Below are 21,604 nucleotides of genomic sequence, written 5' to 3' on the forward strand. Positions count from 1 at the left end.
GACCAGCAGGATGATTTCAGGGAGGCCTGGAGAGACTTACATGAACTGATGTTAAGTAAAATAAATGGAACCAGGAGATTATTGTACACGGCAACAACAAGATTAAATGAGGATCAATTCTGATGGATGTGGTTCTCTTCAACAATGAGATGAATCAGACTAGTTCCAATGATCATGTGATGAAGAGAGTCATCTACACCCAGAGAGAAGACTGTGGGAACTGAGTGTGCTTCACAACATAGCGTTTTCACTCTTTTTGTTGTTGTTTGAGTGAATTTTTTTTCTGTTTGATTTGATTTTTCTTGTGCAGCAAGATAATTGTATAAATATGTATGCATATATAGGATTTAATATATATTTCTACCATGTTTAACATATATTGGATTACTTGCCATTTAGGGGAGGGAGTGGGGTAAGGGGGGCAATTGGAACACAAAGTTTTGCAAGAGTTAATGTTGAAAAATTATCCATACATATGTTTTAAAAATAAAAAGCTTTAATTTTTAAAAAGTTCATTCCCACTGATTTTTTGTTAAAATGCAAAAATACTCCTGGGAAAGGCAATATTATTTTCAGCCTTTATTATCAGCCTTTATATGATTTCATTTTCAAAATAGTAAATGGTCCAACTCTTCTCATTTTTTAGGACTGGGGAATGAGGATGAGTAGGTTGATTTTTTAAAGAATTTTTTATTAAAGCTTTTTCTTTTCAAAACATATGTATGGATAATTTTTTCATCATTCACCATTGCAAAATCTTGTGTTCCAAAGGTTTTCCCTCTCTTCCCCCCTCCCCCACAGCAAGTAATTCAACATATATTAAATATGTGCAGTTCTTCTATATATATTTCCACAATTATCATACTTCACAAGAAAAATCAGATCAGAAAACAAAAGGGCATATAAGTTCATATAGGTTTCTCTAGGCTTCTCTGAAATCATCCTCTGATCATTTCTTATAGAATAATATTATTCCATAGCATTCATCTACCATAAATTATTCAGCTATTCTCCAATTGATAGACATCCAACTTTCAATCTCTTGCCACTACAAAAAGGGCTGAGGACAGGTTGGTTTTTAATGGAGATAGAAAAAACAGGAATACATCCATTTTTTGAATCATTGACTAGGAAGAACCAACTCTGCTTGAAAGCGTTGAGTCACTAATGGGGAGAGATGGAAATGAATAGCAGAAGAACCATGCAGGAAAATGAGACATCTAAAGGACTTCCCGACTTTGCCTAGAACAGCTCTTTAGTTTCATGTGCCACTCCTTACTAAAGAAAGGGAGACTACTGTTTCTGTATTCCCAAACGGTCAATCACTTCTGCATTCCCAAGGAAAATGGGCTTTTTCGGGAATGGATGAGGAAAGAGAAAAGTCAATCTGATTCTCCGACCTTTTAACGAAATTCTTTCTGCTGTTCCTACATGTCAGAGTGCAAAACAATACACTTAAATCAAAGATCTTTCGGAGAAAAATAAATGAATGAGGAAGATAGATGCCAAGTTCCAAGGACTCCTAATTTCGGGGATGTCTCTCTTGATGAATAAAGGGGCACTATGTGAAGAGAAGAAACACATTTTTTGGTAACATACATATACAGATCCGATGGGGGAAAGATGGATTAAAGTCTAGAGCATCTTTCCTCTAAAGCAGAGGCTCCATGAATTCGTTTTTTAAATATTCTGCCAGCTGCATTTCAATCAGTATTATGGGTTTCCTTTGTAATCCTATATATTGCATTTTATGCACTTAGAATCAACTCGAGAACTGGTCCAGAACCTTCCTCAGATTACCAGAAATATCCACGAAACACAAAAAAGATCATGACCCCCTACTCAAAGGGAAGCTGAATTGTAAGTGTGATGAAAGAAGACTAGTTTCGTTGAAACAATCGAGGTGATATCCAGATTGACAGGATCGGCTCGACACAGACCGAAAAACAACCTGGAAAGGCTCAAAGCTCAGGGGACCCGCTTCATCTCAAATCCTGTGGCCACTGCGGTCCATCTGTCGGTAGGTGGCAGGCCTCTTCTACTCACAACCTTTGCGGAGGAAGTTCAAAGGCATACGATTCTTGAAAACATCTGTGCATCCGAAATCTGCAAAAACTTTCCTTCCACTGTGACTTTCCATTTCTCTAGAAGCAGAGAAAGTCGAATATGGGGAATTACGGATCGGAGACAGCTCAGCCAGAAAAGAACGCCCTTTCTCTGCGTCATTCCCGGATACAACTTTTGCTTTCTTCTCCCTTACCTGTTGATTTTATTTTCCGGACTCCTCTAGAACAAGGAGAAGAAAGAATGGCAAGAGACTCACCCGGAGCTAGCGATCCGCAAAAAATTTCCCTTCCCCCATTTAGTACAGCGGCTGGCTCTTAGTAGGCGCTTAATAAATGTTTATTGCAAACCTGATTGAGGCTTTTTTCCCATGAAGGGAAATTTCATTTGGATCTAGGTTATCCGTGGATGTCACTTAAACTTTAGGAAGTCAGAAAAGAAACCCTAACCAATGCGAATTCTAAAGCTCGCCAAAATATCCTTTAACACCTCTGCACCGCAATCCCCATCTCCCGCTCTCAATGGCAATAACTTGATTGACTGGCTAAAGCTGATTCTCTTGTCTTGGGTGATCCTTAGTAAATCTCCACTTACTCTTGCGCTGACAAAAAATGAGTTGCCACGTTTCGAAATGTTTTCAAGAAGATTATTTTGACCCTTAGGGAAGTTCACAACATTAGGCTCCTTTGCAAAGATATCGTCAATGAAAAGCGTAAACGTTCAGTAAATAATCAGAGTAATTGATGATTCGTACCGTTTTGGTTGTGCCCCTCAGTTCTTCCCTGTAGTTTGTGCAAACTCAGCTGATAACCTAATGAAAACTACACGGTTGCTTCTGACGTTAAAAATTATCTAAAGGAGAAGATTTCGGTAGCAAAATGTGAAGTCCTTGGAATACTATGATTTATATCAAGAGGTCACCTTGGTCCCGGGTTATTTTAATTGATTAATGTTGGTATAGATTAATGTTCATTATCTTAGTTATTTTAAACAGCTATATTTAAGTCATTTATTGAAAATTATTTAATAGATGAGACACCTAAGATTCCTGTCCCTCCCTCCAAAAAATTGTCTGTTAAAGACTACGACCCATTCAATAACTAGTTATTGAGTAGCAAAAATCCTATGTGAAAAGGATTTTAGAAAAGAGTAAGACTATATCTGATGAGCCATAAAACTACTTAAATAATTGTAGAGGTGTCGAATTGAAAATGAATTGGAAAAAAAAGTTAAAAGTATTTTGTATATTATTCAGAATGCAATTCACGATCACATTTGATGATTGTTCTGAAAAGAAAACCAGTTTATTCTTGTTTAACAGAACTCACAAATGTTAACTTCAACCACAACAGAAAGCTAATATGTGAGTCCTTTAAAACTTATGACATGTATAATGTTACAAACCTCTAAAATACAGAAAGTGGGAACTGTAAGAGTGTGAAATCCAGTAATTCCCAGCTTTTTCCAGCAAGAGAAATGATCCATCAATCCGGTAACATCTGAATGAAAGGCACTGAGAACAGGGAGGTACTATTTTCACTAACTGAAACAGAAAAAGCAATTAAACGGGAAATTGAATTCGATGAAAACATTTCCTTTCCCTCCACCTGCTGTTACCACAGAGTTTCGTATATTTACCCAAACCAAAAATAAACTTTAAAAATTTTTTCATTAAAGGTTTTATTTTTCCATTGTAGATTCCATTCCTTAGTCCATCTAGATGAGTGCATATGTATACGTATACTTTACATACATATATAGACGTAAAGACTACTTTAAATAGTGAATTGAGCACTAGTTTTGGGGTCAGATCTGCGTTCAAATTCTGCTTCTAGAGTCTATTCAGTATAATCATGGACGTATTTTTTAACTTCTTAGTTCTCAACTTTCTAACATAAAAAACTTATGGAGGCGGTATCCATCATTACGTAAAGGGAGGTTCTTACTACCAAAGTGAAACCACCTATTTGACCCAATAAAAAAGATACTATCCAAATAGGAAATCTTTATTCTAATATTCCGATTTCCAATGCCTGTAGACAATTTTATTCCTTTATGAAGGACCTCTATTTTCTGGAAGCTCCTGTTTGGAAATGTTTGTGGTTTATCAAAAAAGTCTTAAATTACTATCTTCAAGAATATTTAGATCCTTAGAAAAGTTGCGTTTTCTAGGGAGCATTTTTAGCATAAAGTATCTTTGAGACAACTGAAACATTTTTATTGAATAAAAACTATGGGCAAATGACTTTTTAAACCAATTGTTCGAAGAATATAAATATTTATAGAGAAAGATTGGGGAGAATGAAAAAAAGTGGTAGCCAGATAACTTTTATAGTAATATGCATTGTCATGATTCATATTCCTGATAATGAGCAAACATTTCCCCATTGACTGGGCAGGGATCGTTAGCGGACTAGATAACAGGAGCTAGGACTCTCTTGCGTTGTTTTTCTAGCGGGCCCACTTTTGAGAGACAGTGGGTCTTCAGAAGGTGTGAGTCTCCTGACCGCTGACCAGAGTTCAGTTAAGCCAAACGGTAGATTCCAGAGTTTGCTGCTGGGATCGGAGTTGGGTGCCAAAGTTACAAAGGAAGGAAGGACGACTAATATCACAATCTAATTGTAATCACTTGACTGTGTAGAAATTCCTGTTTGTTTCCCTGAAGGAGCGAATAAGTCTTTTCTCCTCCCTCTCCCCAATTCTTGCTAGTTTCCCCAACAGTTCTCTTTTTGTACGAATCAATTCTATCTCTGGATGAGGAATGTGTTCCTAGGATTCTTTCCCGGTTCCCCTGTGGTGGCTCTGACGTGAAGAGCCATGTGACAGGCCCCCTTCTGCTATAAGGAGAGAGAAAGATCCGCCCTCTCTTGGACTCAGCCCCATCCTCTCCCCGATCTTTCCCCAGACTCTCACCCAGCACACACACGCGCTCGCGCGCGCGCCGAGCTCCCTGCCTCATTTGCCCCAGCTTTGCCACCTCCTCCTTGAAAAGAGTGGGTGTGGGAGAGCTAGAGGGAGGAGGAAGGGGGGAGAAGCCAACTTTTCAGGGCGCCCCGTGCTTGCCTAAGGGCGTGTGTGTTTGTGAGGAGTGTGTTTTTGCATGCTCTCGAAGAGAGGAAAGGAAAGACAGCAGAGGAGTGGAGAGACAAGGCGGAGTAGGGGGAGAGCGCTTTTCTTCTAGGACCCACAGTATTGGGAGGCCCAAGTGACCCAGCAGACCGATTGTGAACAGCAGCAGCAACAACAGCAGCAGGAGGAGGAGCAGCAGCAGCAAGGACGAGAACCGCCCGCAGCCTGGCTCCCTCTGGCCGGGCTAGCCGCCGGGCACCGGGGCGCGGTGGGTGCCCAGAGCCCCGCGCCCCTATGCACCGCCCCGCAGCCTCCGCTGCTGCTGCCGCCGAAAAGAAGCCATGACCCTGAGCGCGGAGATGTCCGATGCCTCCGGACTGGCGGATGAGACCGACATCGACGTGGTTGGGGAGGGCGAGGACGAAGAGGAAGAGGAGGAGGAGGAGGAGGAAGACGACTGCAGTGGCAACGGCAGAGGCGGCGGGCCGGGGCTCCGGAGGCGGCGTCGCTCTTACGCTGAAGAGGAAGACGAGGAGGAAGAGGACGAGGACGAGGACGAGGACGGGCTGCTTTCCCCGGGAACTGGGGGCTCCACAGTCACCCCGGGTCCGGGCCAGGCTGCAGGGTCAGTCGGCGAGAGCAGCGGCGGCGGAGGTGGCGGGGGCAGTTCTGGGGCAGCGGTCGGCGGCGGCGGCGGTGGAGCAGGAGGCAGCGGCGGCGGGGCCAAGAACCCGCTGGTGAAGCCGCCCTACTCGTATATCGCGCTCATCACCATGGCCATCCTGCAGAGCCCCAAGAAGCGGCTGACGCTAAGTGAGATCTGCGAGTTCATCAGCGGCCGTTTTCCTTACTACCGGGAGAAGTTCCCCGCCTGGCAGAACAGTATCCGCCACAATCTCTCGCTCAACGACTGCTTCGTCAAGATCCCTCGGGAGCCCGGGAACCCCGGCAAGGGCAACTACTGGACCCTGGACCCCGAGTCCGCCGACATGTTCGACAACGGCAGCTTCTTGCGCCGCAGAAAGCGCTTCAAGCGGCAGCCGCTGCTCCCGCCCGCCACGGCCGAGACATTGCTGCTGCGGGGCGCTGGGGCCGCGGGGGCCGGAGGGGACCCGGCAGCAGCCGCCGCCGCTGCCGCTGCCGCCGCCGCCGCTGCCGCCGCCGCCGCCGCCCTGTTCCCGCCCCCGCCTCCACCCGCGCCGCCCCCTCCACCGCCGCACGCCTATGGTTACGGCCCCTATAGCTGCGGCTACGGCCTCCAGCTGCAGCCCTACCCGCCTCCCTCGGCCCTGTTCGCCGCCTTCCACCCGCACCCTGCGGCGGCCGCGCACCATCACCCGCACCCGCACCCGCACCCACACTCGCCGCCGCCTCCACCGCCTGCCCACGGGGCGGCGGCCGAGCTGGCCAGGACCGCCTTCAGCTACCCGCCGCCCCCGCTGGGCCCGGGCCTGCCGGGCTCCCTGCAGGCTGCAGCCAAGCCAGGGGCCGGCCCGGGCCTGGCGCGCTCGCCCTTCTCCATCGAGAGCATCATTGGGGGCAGCCTGGGCCCCGCCGCTGCCGCCGCCGCCGCCCAGGCCGCCCAGGCCGCCGCCGCTGCCGCGTCCTCGTCGTCCTCGTCGTCGTCGTCCTCGTCGCCTCTATCGCCCTCGCCCGCGGCGCCCGGGGGCAGCTGCGCCGTGCAGGCGGCCGTGGTGCCCGCAGCCGCGCTCACCCGCTCCCTGGTGGCCGCCGCCGCCGCCGCCGCCGCCGCTTCATCGTCCTCTGCAGCCCTGGGGACGCTTCACCAAGGGACGGCCCTGTCGGGCGTGGAGACCTTGACCGCTAGGATTTCGAACTGTTAATGATTTGTCGCTTTCTTTTTCTTTAAAAGACCAAACAAACCGATTTGAAGGGGGAAAAAAGAAAGAAGGTAGGCTATCCGGGGTCCTTCTTACTTTCCTGACTTGGTGGGCTTTGGGATTTGCGTTTTGTTCCCACCCCTCCCCCTAGTTCACCTTGACCTCCGTGGAACCCCCACCCCGACTCCCACCCTCAGCGAGACTGTGTGTTTTGGGAGCGGACGGGGGTCTCCTCCCGATGCCCACTATTTATGCAAAGCCAGTCCTATGCTGCAGCAGCAGAAACCGTGTGGATGGATGGATTGAGGGTTGGTGGCAGTATCCGTGTCTGAAAAATGGTTGCTTTTTTTTTCGGATTTCTTAATTATTATTATTATTAATATTAATAAAACAAATCTCTGAGCCCCTTTGAGGTTTCGAGATTCTCAGGTCCAAGGGTTCAAAATCAATAATGTACAGAAGATTAATAATAAGGAAAAATAATAATAAAGATCCTGAGGGACAGCAGCAAAGCAATACTTTTTCATTTTAGGACACTTGTCCGATGTGCTTTTTTTTATAAAAAGGAAAAAAAAATGATTAATATGTTTACACGGAAGACAAAAAACGTCAAGATTATCGTTTCTTATCTTAACCTGTGTTTTGTATCATAATAGACTTATGGAATTTTTATTTTGTACTGAATACGTATTCTTTAAAAGGAATATTGTAAAATTTACTGGCAACTATTATTGTACCTTTCTAATGTAAGATTTTTACACATTTTTGGAAATAAAAAAATTTAATTTTCAAAGAAAATCCACCAAAAACAATTGATTGGACTCTTTCCCCCTTAGTTATTTTTTTCTTTTCCTGTTAAAAATGTTCTGCCTTAGTAGGAATATTTAAGGTGCAATGGAATAGAAAAAAAATAATTTCTAAGAGAGCCATCAAAATATCCTACAATGCCTTTTTCCTCTCAGTTAAGCTATGGGGGTGGGAGGTGTTGAGAAAGAATTTTGAACTATTACTACAAATAAAGTTAAAAAAAATAATGTTTTGGGAGTATATTTAATTGGCTTGATTATATTTGATCTTCAAAAAGTTTAAGACAGTTACTTTAAGAGAAGATATGGGACCACTACCTCTAATTTTGGCCCTTACTCTCTAAAGTGAATAATTTCTACTCACTTTTCAGCACAGTTCTATGTAGTTATGGGTCTCTAGTAAAAATGTTGTCTCCAGTAATACTGCAACAGTAATAGAAAGCAAGACAATAATTAATTTTAAATGTTCTATAAAGAGGAAAAGTTTTAAATATCTACAATGTAGATGTTCTCTTTGCTGTAGGTACAAAACAAAGGTTGGAAATTATTTTTCATTTAAAGTTTATTTTAAAATGTATTAAAACCTTATATTTGCACAAAATGATATATTTTTAAAATGGAATTCTTTTTAAGATGGAAAAAATATGAAATTTTAAAATAGGTGTTTAAATGCTCATGGACTTAAGAGATAAACTTACCTTTGTGCTTTATACTAGCATATGTTTTACTGAAGAAGAAAAAAAAAAGAACTTCCCAATAAAATTCGTGAAATATTTCATTGAACTAATCCTATTTATTTAAGCCATAAGTGATCCCTTAAATTTGAATAATTTTAAATAGTCTAAAAATGTCTTCTTTAAAAAGTTAATTTCTAGTTTGCCGAATGTAAGTCTATTTTAAGTGAATATTTTCAAAAAAGGAATTAAAATTCTCAATTTAGGATATGTAATAAGTTAGGACATAGATAGTATATACTTATATACTATATATATATACATATGTGTATATGTATATATAGTACAAATGAAGCCATCAACAAATTCGATTTTTTACACGACATATATTTGCATATATTATGAAGATTTGCAGATTTGATCTCCATTGTGACCTATATGTAGAATGTTAAAAAAAATTTGTTTCCATTTTTGAAGTCAAATATACTGGAAGAGAAACATCTTTCAATTATATTCATCATTAAGATTCTTGTCCCTCTTCTCCCCAGAGACAAAATAAAACAAGTACTTATGTAAAACACTCTTAAGCAGGGGATTCAATCTTTATTCACAGAGATAGTTGAGAAAAAACTGAATGACATTTTAAGATAAGTGACACAAACCTGGGAATCACTATAGAATAATAGATACAAGTTAAAAAATATTCTAAAATCTGTCGTCTCCTCTATGCCCCCCATTAAAGACAAAGTAATTCAAACTCAGAGGGAGAAGTTTAAAATGGCTTATAGACTATATCACAGATGTTGGCTCAAAATGATAAGTTAATGGAGGCATACTTTTAACGATATACAAATTACTGGTAGTTAAAGATCAGAAATTTAGACCTAAAAGTAATTAAAGAAGGGTGAACCCAAAAAATATTGTCTTCATATATAGATTCTGTGTGGATATCCTGAAAGTGTGGAACTGCAAGCTAAGTCCTGACTTTATTCTTAGGCCACAAAAAACAGTGACTGAATGGCAAAGAAGAGATGGAAAAGACAACCCTAGTCCCATTAAAACATATGTCTCTTCAGATTCAGATTCAAAGAATGATTTGCCCTCATATTTTCCCGCCTGTGGCAACAGAGAAAAAAGGTGTTTACAAGACTGTAAGTGTTAAAGGGTGCCTACGTGATTTAGAAATGAATTATCTTTAATCTTCTATCTCTATTCGGAAATGCAAATGCAAATAACGACTCTCACAATTCCACTAGCTGTTACGGTTTTGCGTTATGCCGGTTCAGCAATTCTATCCTCCAGGTTTTTGCTTCTGCCATCGGCTTTCTAAACCCTGCAGGACGGTGCGGGCCCAAATCCCTGAGCCATGTGCCCGTAGTGTGCGGCCAGCGGTCAGGCTGGGCTGGCCTAGCAGGTGCTGAAACAAAGGCCGGCCGGCCGCCTAGCCCCGCAGCCTTTGATGGGGCTAACAACGTCTCTGCGCCAGGACTCTTCATTCGCATGCAAATCCAGAGCAATGTCCCCTTTTCTTTGAAGGCAAACAGAAGGATGTTTGTGTGTTTGTAGGGATGAAGCCTAGTTGAACAAGACTTCACAAATCGGCTGAACCTCTAAAAATAAACCAATTGAACAAACATTGGTCATTCTCTCTACAAAGTGTGGATTTACTACAACTCATTAACCCGGCTCTTTTTTTTCCCCTTCTTGTTTCTCCATTTCCATCATATTCCGGTAAAGCTCCGAGACAAATGAGCTGAATTGGGAGGGAATTGCTGTTAATAATGGAGAGAGAATATATAAGGGCTAATGGTTCAAGCAATTCCCCAAGAAGGACCACACAAAAAGGAACTTCTCAATTTATGATGCTAGTGTAATTCAGAGATCTAATCTAGAGTTGGATTTAGCCAAATGTTATCTATTGCTAGCATAATGAAGCCCTTATGGATTGAATTGCTCCTTATGCCACACATGGTGTCAGGACCTAGGAAAGTTTCTTCCTCAATTTCTTTTTCTGTATTGGATAATTATTCTTTAAAATGAGAAGTCACTGCTACTCAGGACACTGTCCATATATTTAACACCTATCTCCTTGCCCCCTTAAAAAAAAAATAGAGATAGAGAGAAAGAATATGAGAAAAAAAGTTACGAAAAAAGAATCAAGGAAGGAAATATGTGAGGTACTTTCCCATTTTTTACCCACTGAGCAGTCTGTATAGTTGTACATACCTTCTCAGCATCCCCCCCTACTCAGCAAAACTTTCACAAAGGTTTTGCTGATTGAATTAATTCTGATATATGTTATTATCAAAGTCCTTCCAATATAACAGGATAAACAACTGTCTTTTCCTCCTGAGAAAAAGATTTCTACCTTCCTGAACTTTTCCCATTTCCTCCCCTCTGTCTGTCTTCTAAAAGATTTGGGGACATGATTATTTTGATGTAATACTCACTCGGTGTCATTTGTTAAAGGTTGTCTACCAGCTGGAGATTTGAACCTACTTTTTTTTTTTTCCTGTTTTCTATTTTCTGGCCCTTGTGAACAGATTTCCTTGCCTAGCTTGCCTAGAACTATTTTGCCACCCTTGTTGCTAGTTCTGCTGCTGCTCTTTCCTCAAAATCTAACTTTGCTGCTAAAATGCAATGATTCCTATGATTTCTGTCTGAAGCCCTCTGAATTTTTTGTCTGTAATTTTCTGTCACTGTCAGAGAAAACCTCCGTGTGGAGCACCTTAGACCAAATACCCTACAGCTCACTTTAGCAAGAACTCACAATCTTAAATTGCCTAGAGATCCTCTGAATAGGGTGACTGAAGGACTGGCTGGAGCCCAATTAGGATACTAAGAGTCATCTTAACCCTTGGAATTGGATCAGAACTGGATTCATCCAAAGGCAGAAAACATAAGGAAAGTGAAATCCTTCTCCTTGTCCCCCACTCATTGGTTCTTTAGCTAGCAGAGCACGATCACAAACACAAACAGACATGTTCCATAAGTTGCCATTTGCCTTCTCTCATTTTCTATGACTTTGTAATTGTGCATATGCTTTTCGTTGCCAAATGTGTTTGATGTCATGGCCAGTGTAACGTGGTGTGTTTATAAGGCCATGAATGCAAATGTGTAAATATGTTTGGTGTAAAATCTGGTTCCTTCATTGCAATAAATACCTCCACAGTTTCAGATAATATTACATTTGACAGAAAGAGTTGGAAATTCTGATCATGACCAGCTGGTAGGGCACTTTGGGGCTTATACTTTCCTAACTGAATTCATTTTTCATATTAATTCTCCTCACGTCACATCTTATCCCCTTTAAACAGTTTCAGGCCACCCTTTTAAATTTCTGACCCATTTTACTCTGAACTTTGCTAGTCTTTTATCAAGGAGGTGAAAGAGTTATAATTCAACAACAAGAAGCAAACCCAAAAGAACTATTCCCCTGTACCTTTCCTGGAAAACTATTGATTGCTACTTATTGATCTCTTTTAAATTGATGAATTATCATAGGTATACTTGTGAAGCATCCACAATTTTCTAAAATATTTGCATAGAAGACTGATTCTGCTTTTAAAAGAGAAGATGGTGAGTGTGGCCATAATGAACAGTGGAAGGAACTCATTACCAAGTAGCCTTTACTATCTCATTGTTTTTGTTATTGTCATCACCATCATCATCATTTTTATAATCTAATTTTTATATTAAAGTAGCATCCAATTGCATGGAATACTACCACCTTAGAATAACTATTATTTGGAGGAATTCTTCTTAATTTCATCTTAACACTCTTCTGTAGGAAGTTTCACAAACAAATTCTCTCAAAAGCCTTTATTTTTGACAATTTCACATAGTGCTGTATCTTTTAGCATTCTTTTTCCAATTTCTTTCACTATTGCATCATTCTTAATAAACTCACTTTGAAACTACTTATTGGTTTTCTAATAAAGAAAGTTCCTAGATTAGGACTTTCAGCATTTATCATGCTGAGGGGCTTTGAAGAGTTTTTGGTCAGATGTCTCCATTTTAATTTCTCTACTCTCTTCTGTTATGGCAATCTTATGCAGTTCTAAATCTTTCCCACTGGTAGCTACTTTTTCCTCATTCCCACTCTTACAGTTTGTCATTTGATTGCTTACTAGCCATTAAGGACTTAGTTCTCACATTGACCCAGAAATCCTCTTTACTTCTAAATTCTCTGGATTGAAGACAGTGAGAGGTTCTTTATCTGGAAGATTACTGATCTCTGGAAGAATACAGGTATTTAAGACTTTGTCACCTGATTTCTTTTGGAAAAGAACTCAAGAAAAAAGTTTCTTCTTGAGAGTTTCCCCTTACCTGTGACTTTTAATTTTCCACTGCCCTGAATACTATATATGTGATGTATCTACAAGGAAGGTTATTGTACACAAATAGGGATTTAGGCAGACAACCTCACCACAGTTCTCCAAACTGTAATAGTCACCACTGAAAATGAAGCATATTACTCCTTGCCTGTCCTTTGCTCCCATCCCTGACTTCTCTGGGCTCTCTGGACCCAAAGTCAGAAGCTAAATTCTTTATGTTTCCAGGCTTTTATTCAATAGGGTAGTCTTGGAGACAGGAATTACTGTGCTATCACTAAGTGGTTGCTTTCTTATGGAAGCCTACAGAAGTTTATATTGGAATTAGTGGGATGGCTCTTAGATGCCAAGGTAAGAAAACAACAGCATCTTTTTCTTCTTTTCCCTCTTCTTCCCTTTCTCCCTCCCTTTCTCCTTACTTCCTTTCTTCTTTCGTTTCACTTCTTTTCTCTTCTTCTTTCCTCTCTTCTAGCCAAGGACAGATGACTGGGCAGACCTCTGGGGAAAAGGATTTTTTTTTTTTTTAAAAAGATCAACATAACTATGTAGTTTCTTTCATTGTGGTCTCTGTTTTCGTGTGTGCTCTCTATGGTTTAGATTGTTTTGTTCTGTACCCAAATGGATAAAAAGTTATTAATGTGGTCATCTTGGGCCTCTTTAGTGGAGAAATCAGACAGTAAATATTGGAAGCTTTATTTAAAACTAGAAAAGTTAAAATGGAATGTCCAAAGGGAACTCTCACCCAATTTACTCAGAAAGATAGGTATCTTCTTTAGCAGAAGGCATTTCCAGTTATGTAAGATGATACTTGTAAGGAAAGACTCATGTAGCCTCAGTAGAATACTGATACAATAAAATGCATTATTTTGTTATGGTCCGTTGTCTACATGTGCAATGCAGGTATGTCTATCTGCATAGACTGTTTTCTCAGTTACTCATGCTTTTCCAGCATGTGCTACATTTTCATGGAGTAATACAAATCCTGCTTTCCACTGCCTTCAAACACATACCTCAGGACCAGGTCTGACTGCAACTATTCTGATGTTTGGATTCATGAACTAATTGGGATATTATTAAGAGTAACGAAGTGGTAAAACTGTCTACATAGGAGAGAGAAAAGGGGAATCTAGAGCAGGACACGATTTGCCATTCAGCTTGTTTTCAATATTACCAATGGGATCACATTCCTAATTTGAATAGGACTAAAACATGGGATTTTTCAGGCAGTAAATGGAGAGGAATTAATTTTCTCTAAAGTCCACTTGAAAGTTTACTGTTAAATAGCCTGACACTTAAAAAGGAACATTCTCACTTAACTTATTACTCAAGGAATTTCACCTAAATGAAAATGACATTGACAGACATACCCTGTTAACATGAAAGATTGTGGAGGGGGAAAAAATCTAGAAAATGAACTACAAATACAACTTTTTTTTTCCAAAAAAGAAAGGAGGTTGTGTCTAAATTAACTTTGTAGTTCAATTTCCATAGATCTCATGTACATTTAAGTTCTGTGACAATAAAAATATCTATGAACATGTTTCATAAAGAGCTTATAAAATATAAAGTATTATTAAATTGCTTCCATCCCTTCTTCTTTTCTTCCCTGTCTCTCCTTTTATTCCTTCTTTTTTTTTTTTCTAACAGAAAACATACTTTCTCTAAGCTTTGGAGTGTAGTCTAATGATCTTTCAGTCTCTTTAAGAGAACACTTGGTCCCATTAAAAGACCCCCTCCCCCGCAAAAAACCCCATCTCACTATTTCCCAAACTCCACTATAGTCGTCCTATAGATACTGACAACCTTTTATAAGAAAGGGCTTTGAAGTAAAAATAAAGATATTTCTATCGTACTTGTTTATTAGGTGGAGTACTAGAGATTAATTTTGAATAATTCACTTTTCTTGAAGGCTAAAAAAACTTTTCTAGTCTTCCCTTCTCTCTCTCTCTCTCTCTCTCTCTCTCTCTCTCTCTCTCTCTCTCTCTCTCTCTCTCTCTCTCTTTCTCTCTCTCTTTCTCTCACCTTACCTCCTTATTAATTTCTCTAGGTATCATTCTCGCTAATATCTAGTACCCCCTCCCTTTTTGAGGAAGGTCAGTAAATATTGACTGAGCACCTGCTGTGTTTCAGAGCACTTTATTCCCTTCTCCTGACTTCCCAAAGAAATAAAAGAAACGGTCCCTGCAGTAGAGAGAGAAAACACTTTCGGAAAACAAGAGAAGCCCATCATCTTGAGGAGGAAAGATCTTTTCATTTACTTCTCCATTCTAAGAGGCGCTTTTCGTCACTACGAGTTTCCTGGTAGAATTGTAGCAAAGTTCCGTTTCAGAAAATGTCTTTCTGCGGAGTACGAGTTGACTAATGCTACTTCCTGAAAATAAAAAAGTGGCTAAGTGGGTGAAGCGAACTCTTGGAGGGGCACGCTGCTGAAGGACCCAGACTCCTCAAATAGGTAACTATAATTTCCTCACCAACTCAAAGGTCAGTGTTGTAAAATTGCACTTTTAAAGAAGTATAATGGTAAGAACGAAACCTTAAATTTTCTTGGTCACGTCCTCCCGTGTGACCTGGGGACACATATGTTTAATTCTCAGACCCTCAGTTTTCTCATCTGTAAAATGAACGTAGCATTCTTGCAGTGCCTGCCTCGTGGAATTGTTGTGAGAAAAGTCCTTTGTAAATCTTTATAGTAATATAGAAATGTGAGCTATTTGAAAAAAAAAAAAAAGAATCCCCAAAGGGAAAGTTTTCCAGATAGAGAGGTCTCTTTAACCTCACTCAATATTTCAAATTCAAAGTAAGACCTAGATCTTAGGTATTACACTTTGCATGTCAGTAATGTACATGTATCTAGAATGGATGATTTTATGAGTTCTCTGGCTCTATGAAATCTGTAAAAAGAGTAATTGCAGTAGACTAATAATTTAAAAAACACAACCTATTCACTTTCCCCTCAAAAATGTTTTTTACTACAAGTTTCAGAGAATGACTATTCGTTGTAACCCTCAACCCGTTATATTTATCTTTTTTGGAGGGAAGGAAGGAGAGAGATAAGGCATTTTCTCCCGCCCAGATTATAGGCTAGCCCTTCAGAATTTCCTACCTGAATGGACCCAGACCCTCTCTATGTGTTTGGGTGTTGGGTGCCTAAGTTCCAAAGAGAATTTGCACCTGCCTTCCGCTGCTCCAGATGCAGGAGTTAATTAATCTCTATGCTCGCCCTCGCTAGCCACTGGCTAAGAGTGCACTTTTTTGGGTTTGTTTTATTGTTTTAGCTTCTTTTCCAAAGTAGTCACTGGTAGGTCGAAAAAAGACAACCAAACACTAGGATTTCCACGTTTGCTTTTCGATTTATGGGAGTTTGTATTTTCTGCCTCCCGTCCCTCTCTTCTATCCCTCCTCCTTCTCCTCAAAGCGTCGGCTATCCTTGGATAATTGTCAACAAACCCTAGTAGGTCTGCTTGGCACGCCAGGCAGGGTTTAAAGGGACAGGATCTAGTTTTGGTGGGGGTGGGATGAGGGTGTTGCTTTTATCCGTGTAACCAAAGCTCTAGCAAGTAATAAATCTCTCCCCAAAGGATTTTTGGATCTTCGATTTGAAAAATCGGATTCCTTTTGTGGAAACAGTTGACAGGAACCTAAAAGGATTAGTTGCATTCCACACAGGATCATTTTTACTGGCAACATTTTGAAACGATTTGGTCCCTTTCAGACCATAAACAATGTCCAGAAAAATGATCTAACGAGACTTCTATTGTTTTCCTTTGTCTGCGAATCTGTTCGCCGCTTGTGCCAACGGCGTGATATGGATTTGACAGGGTTTCGCTCCCGAGCAGTGAGTGTGCTGTATTTAATTTCCTAGACCCTTTCTATTTGGTTTGTAATCTCATTCGGCCTGAGGCCGGGCGATGTTTTCAAAACGTCAGCCCCTTGAAATGAAATGGGAGCTAGTGATTTGTTTCTCGTGTGGCAGAGCGCCCCATGCTGACGTGTTGCTCCGAGGTGGGATAATAACATACTTATCACACGCCCAGGCATATGGCATAGTAGGCAATATAATATATAGGAGATAAAAAACTTCTCCACCAATTCCCCTGAGATGCTGCCTTTAGGCGGTGGCTTTGAGGCTTTGAGCAGCTTTTGAGGCTTTCTAAAAATTTCTTTAAAAAGCTGAAACAAACAACTCCAGATCCCTCAAAATGTGCTTCAGATGAGAGTGCAGTTGGTGGAGAAGGGAGTAAAAACTGCCTCTTGCACTCTCAGTTTTGCGAAATCTATGTGGCTTGCGCTCTTTGAGCAAGCAGCAGCCTTATAGGTATGTGTTGGAAGTGCTGCCTCCGATGTCTTGGGTTCCCCTCCTCTGCTCCACTCTCTCCACTGTTTATTTTGTTGTCAGCGGACTTATCAAGATGTTAGTTTGCAGGAGGTTTTGACCTGCCCGGGCGCTTTGGCTGATCAGTCCAGGATTTTCCCTCTGTTTTTACACCTGCACATGCTCCACCGCACTCCCCTGCCTGATTTATAGTCCAATTAAAGGTTCAGTGTTCCTGAAACCACCCGCGCAGCTTCCCTTTCCCTAGCTATCTTCTGCTCGCCCGCCCTCAGGCTGGAGTAAGCACTGGAATGCACTGGGCCTTGGGCAAGAGGCTCCCGGAAACTGTTTCCCCAGACTAGCTCTGGGTGGCACGAGCTGGAGGGCAGATTCAAAGATCAGTTCTTCTCTAGACAAAAGCAGGACAACCAGTCAGAGAATCATAGTTCTACTCCCAAAGAAATGGACTAGACGAGTTGGAATGGGTGGAGGGGGCTGGGGAGAAGGAAGAAAGGGACCCAAAACACTACCAAACAGCAGCATGCAATTAAGTTTTCGTGCCTTAATTGCCCAAACCCAAGATTTTTCCCTTCTTGGCGTTTTCCAGCTTTAAAATTTTTTTTTTTTTTTTTTTTTTATTTTAAAGCATGGTCTCATTGCTACCACCAAAGAAGCCATGCATCCATTAGAGGAGTTAGTGGTCTGCAGTGAAGTCCTCGTGGGACCTCGTGGCTTGTTCAACCGATTCCATTTTTTCCCTGGACCCCGAGATCTTCTCAGATGATAAAACCGTCTATTCACGCCACAGAACCGGAACCTCATTTCAACTCTCATGAATTCACTATTTCATGTCTGCCTACTAAGACAACCAACGTCCCCACCCAAGCCAATCCCTCTTTTGGAGCGCCCCTAACCTGGCCCACAGAGAGGGATCGACACTAATTCCCAAATGTGTAGATTCTAAGGCTTTTGTAAAAGGAAGTGGTGCCTTGAGACTTCTACCCTGGTCCCTCTTGGTTTCTTTCAGATCCTCGGGCTGGTGCTGGAGGTAGCCCTTCCAGGTTTCCTCTTGAAACCAGGTGTTTCCCAAGGATCTAAAGTGTGTTATTTGGAATGGCCTCAGTGAAGTGAGAGAAAAGATGACATCTGATGTGACCTTGTGGAAGTTTATGGGTACGTGAATGTGCCTTTTTTTTTTTTTTTTTTTTTAATATGAAGTAGGCTTGGGTTGACATCTTGGATTGACAGCGTTGTCAGCCGGTATAACTTGAACAAAAGGATCAGAATCTCATGTTTGTGATCGTGCCCACTTGCTGTGGTGTAGTGGAAGAGAGTCTAGATTTCGGAGGACCTGAATTGGAATCCCAGTTCTGCTTATTATTAATTGAGTGACCAAGTCACTAGGCCTCAGTATTCCAGTTCTTATTTTTATAGATCTGTGAGTTGGGAGGAAATAGTTGTATGTGTGTTCTCGCGTGCGTGCATGCCGTATGTGTCCATTTGGATTGTCCAACTTTTTTAAACCAGTGCCCGAAAGGAGCCCTACTGTCTTGCGTTAAGACTCCCCCCTTGGGAGCGCGCCCCAAAGCTTGCTTTGTGGATCAGAGCACAACAACCCTACCGGCTTTTCTTTCCCACCTCTACTAGTCCTAAATCTTTGCATAGGCCCCGGAGACCTCAGCGTCAAGAGACTTTCTCTGAGGAAGATTAGGCAGCTGGGATTGAGAAGGGAGGGCAGGTTGGGTGTGGGGCTAAGGGACTACAGGGGTCAGCACCCGCCCCTAGCCCAGGGCTCTGGCCAGATTCCACCAAGCCCGGGTGGGGGTGGGGGGGCGGGCTGGGTCTGGACCCTCCTCCATCCTTTTCTTTGCTGAGAGAATAAGCTGCTTCCTAACCGAGATTGGCAGCATTGAGCATCTCCCTAACTTAACTCGGTCTTCTTTCCATCCCTCAAGCCACCTTTCTAATTAGACTAATTAGTAGCTCCGAGGAGTGTCTCCGGGCGGGCCCGGGGGGCGGGAGCGCTTCGGCCCAGTGAAAGGAGGCCTGAATGGCCGCGCTGGGGGGGGGGGGGGGGGCGGGCGGGGGCCCTGGCGGCCCGCCTGCCATTCAGAACACAGTAACAGTGGCTACATTTGTCCCGCGGCCATTGAAAGGAGTCTCGATTAAAACGTTTGGGAACTCACGCCCCCCTGCATCCCCTTTCTAATTAGAGGGGCCCCGAGAAGCGCGCGGGAGAACCCCGGGATCCAGCCCGCACACAGGTCCTCCCTGCCGATGCTTTCCGCCCTTTCAGGGCCGCCGCTTGCCTTCTCCCAGACAAAAGTCCTTTGCCTCCCCCTCCCCTCCAGCCATCCACTCTTCCATCCGGTCCCGGTCCTCACCCCAGCATAAGGTCTCTCAGCCAATAGTCCCTTCCCGTAACAATGCCAGGGACAAACCGAGACAATGTGGGGAGCAGGATGGGCAAGAGGCTGCTGCCTTCTTCCACTCCTGAAAGACCCATCTTCTGCCTAGCACTAGGTCCGTTTAATTCCTTTTCCTTTTATTTTATATTTCTCCGAGTGCCCTGGCTTTTCTAGATCTTTACTTGTATCCTCTTTTTTTATTTGTACCTCTTTCAGTCTAATGAGTGCCCTTGGGCGGAGGAGGCTAGACTGAGACACAAAGACTCCTATCTTTCTCAGTTCAATATTCTTCATGTCCGAAGAGACAGCTGCGCTACCTTCGAGGCCATAACTTGCATAAATAATCATCACTTTTGGAAAAATAACTTGGTGAAGAAAGTGCTAGTGACAGAATGCGGAACAAGTCCAAGTGTATTTAAATTCCATTGGTAACAGTATTTACTGAACGCCTACTATGTTCGCGTTTCAATATGTTCGTTTCTCCCTTTTTTCCCCTCCTCCTGAAGACATTAAACCTGATTTAAGTTCAGCTCCTTAATATTGTTGAAAATTTAAATGGTAATAGCAACTATAAGTCAAAGGAGGTACTGAGTTCTTCCCCCATTATGAAGTTGGTTGTGGTGTTCTTTTTCAGGGCTTGGCATCAAGAAGAAACTATGGAACAAGAGATGAGGATGCCTCCTCACATAAGCTGAGGCCCACCTGATTCAACGCAGTCTCCTTTTGGGTCATAGTGGTGGGAGAAGGTCCGGTTTGGGGGGTTTGGGGTTTTTTGGCTTTGCTTTGTTTTGTTTTTGTGTAGGGTGAAGGTCACAGATTTGGAACCCTGCTTTGTATTGCAGAAGAGAGGTGACCTGGAGGGTAAGATGTCTACTGCTTCTGCTATAATCCTTCTTAATGGAAAAGAGCCAGATGTACAAAGAAATATCATCAGGTCACTGTTCTTAATCTTGTTAGGTTAGAAAATGGGAACCTCAGGAAAAGATGCTATTAACTAAATGTCAACCCGCAGCATGTAAAATTCCTTGGACCCAAACTTCAAAAACAAGGGAGTGAAAGATGCCATGTGAGAAAGAGGAATCGTGTGATTTCTTAGTCTAGCGCCGATCCAAGTAGGGTTTTATTGCTTCCATACCAGTGCTTCACGATATTTTAATTTGACAATTAAAATATGCACCAGATTGCTCCAGAACAAATCTTCTAAATTAAGAAAAATGAAAAGGAGGGGGAGCAGGAAGAGGGATGAAAAAGGAGGAATAGTTTCATTTGTACTAGGGGAAAACTGAAGTCTGCAAAGTTTTAGAAATCTTGGAAAACTTGAAATGAAAAGCCAAGATCTTGTTTTCGTCGTGATTTAGCAGCCAAACTTCTTGTTTCATAACAATATAAATGGGAGGTCACATAATAGGTTAAAAACTAGAAGGTCAAATTCTACAAAAAGGGGAGCTTTATTCAAGTATAGATTGAAAAAGCAAAAAGCAGAAAATTGGCTAGAGGATGCATTTCCATCCCCTCCCCCATTCAAACTCCCTCTCCCTCTGTCTTTCTGTGCTCTCTGTTTCCCTCTCTTCCTCCCTCCCTCCCTCCCTCCCTCTCTCTATTTCTCTCACTCCCCCTCCCTTTTTCTCTTCCTCCCTTTCTCCCTCCTTCTCTCTTACATATGAAAGGAGGAGATTGAACAGGCAGGAACTGGAAAATAATTAATATGAGACTTATCCACAGTGATTCTGACATCACTATTACATTTACTAATAGACTTTGAGGATCACCTTACATCTAAATAAAATCGAGGTGTAATTATGGGTAAAAGCAAGGAGATCAGAAGCCACAGGCTGCTTTTGTAATTGGATCCTCCTTTCTCTGGGAGTATTTCAGCTCTCCCAATACTAATAGAACAGTACTATTATTGTACATTATTATTATGTTTAAAGACCTCTACACTTTGGAAAGACGTAAAGAAATGAATCTGAGAGAAGAAAGTGGATTCTATCCATATGTATCTATCCTGTCTGTGCAGTACTCAAAGCAAAAGCAATCTATGTTGTGTGTGCTTTGAATTTTGTTTTGAGGGCATACTGAGTATGTATCTAAGTATC

At 42.1% G+C, this 21,604-nt stretch overlaps 1 protein-coding gene and 1 long non-coding RNA gene across 3 annotated transcripts; both read left to right on the forward strand.

The window, feature by feature from the left end:
• Positions 1 to 5,063: 5,063 nt before the first annotated feature.
• On the forward strand, positions 5,064 to 13,201 carry FOXD1 (forkhead box D1). The gene is given in 2 exon segments (XM_031966595.1): positions 5,064 to 5,458; positions 5,461 to 13,201. Coding segments are annotated over 2 exon segments (1,548 nt in total). The 5' UTR covers positions 5,064 to 5,427; the 3' UTR covers positions 6,978 to 13,201.
• Positions 13,202 to 14,796: 1,595 nt separating this feature from the next.
• LOC116423335 lies at positions 14,797 to 21,021 on the forward strand. 2 transcript variants are annotated; one of them, XR_004233904.1, is made up of 4 exons: positions 14,797 to 15,240; positions 17,747 to 18,273; positions 19,725 to 19,936; positions 20,143 to 21,021. It is a non-coding gene; the product is annotated as an uncharacterized LOC116423335 (long non-coding RNA). The 2 variants fall into 2 exon arrangements; XR_004233903.1 differs by having other exon boundaries at positions 19,725 to 21,021.
• Positions 21,022 to 21,604: the final 583 nt, after the last annotated feature.

The sequence above is a fragment of the Sarcophilus harrisii genome, chromosome 1, assembly GCF_902635505.1.
Source record: "Sarcophilus harrisii chromosome 1, mSarHar1.11, whole genome shotgun sequence".
Classification (NCBI taxonomy): domain Eukaryota; kingdom Metazoa; phylum Chordata; class Mammalia; order Dasyuromorphia; family Dasyuridae; genus Sarcophilus; species Sarcophilus harrisii.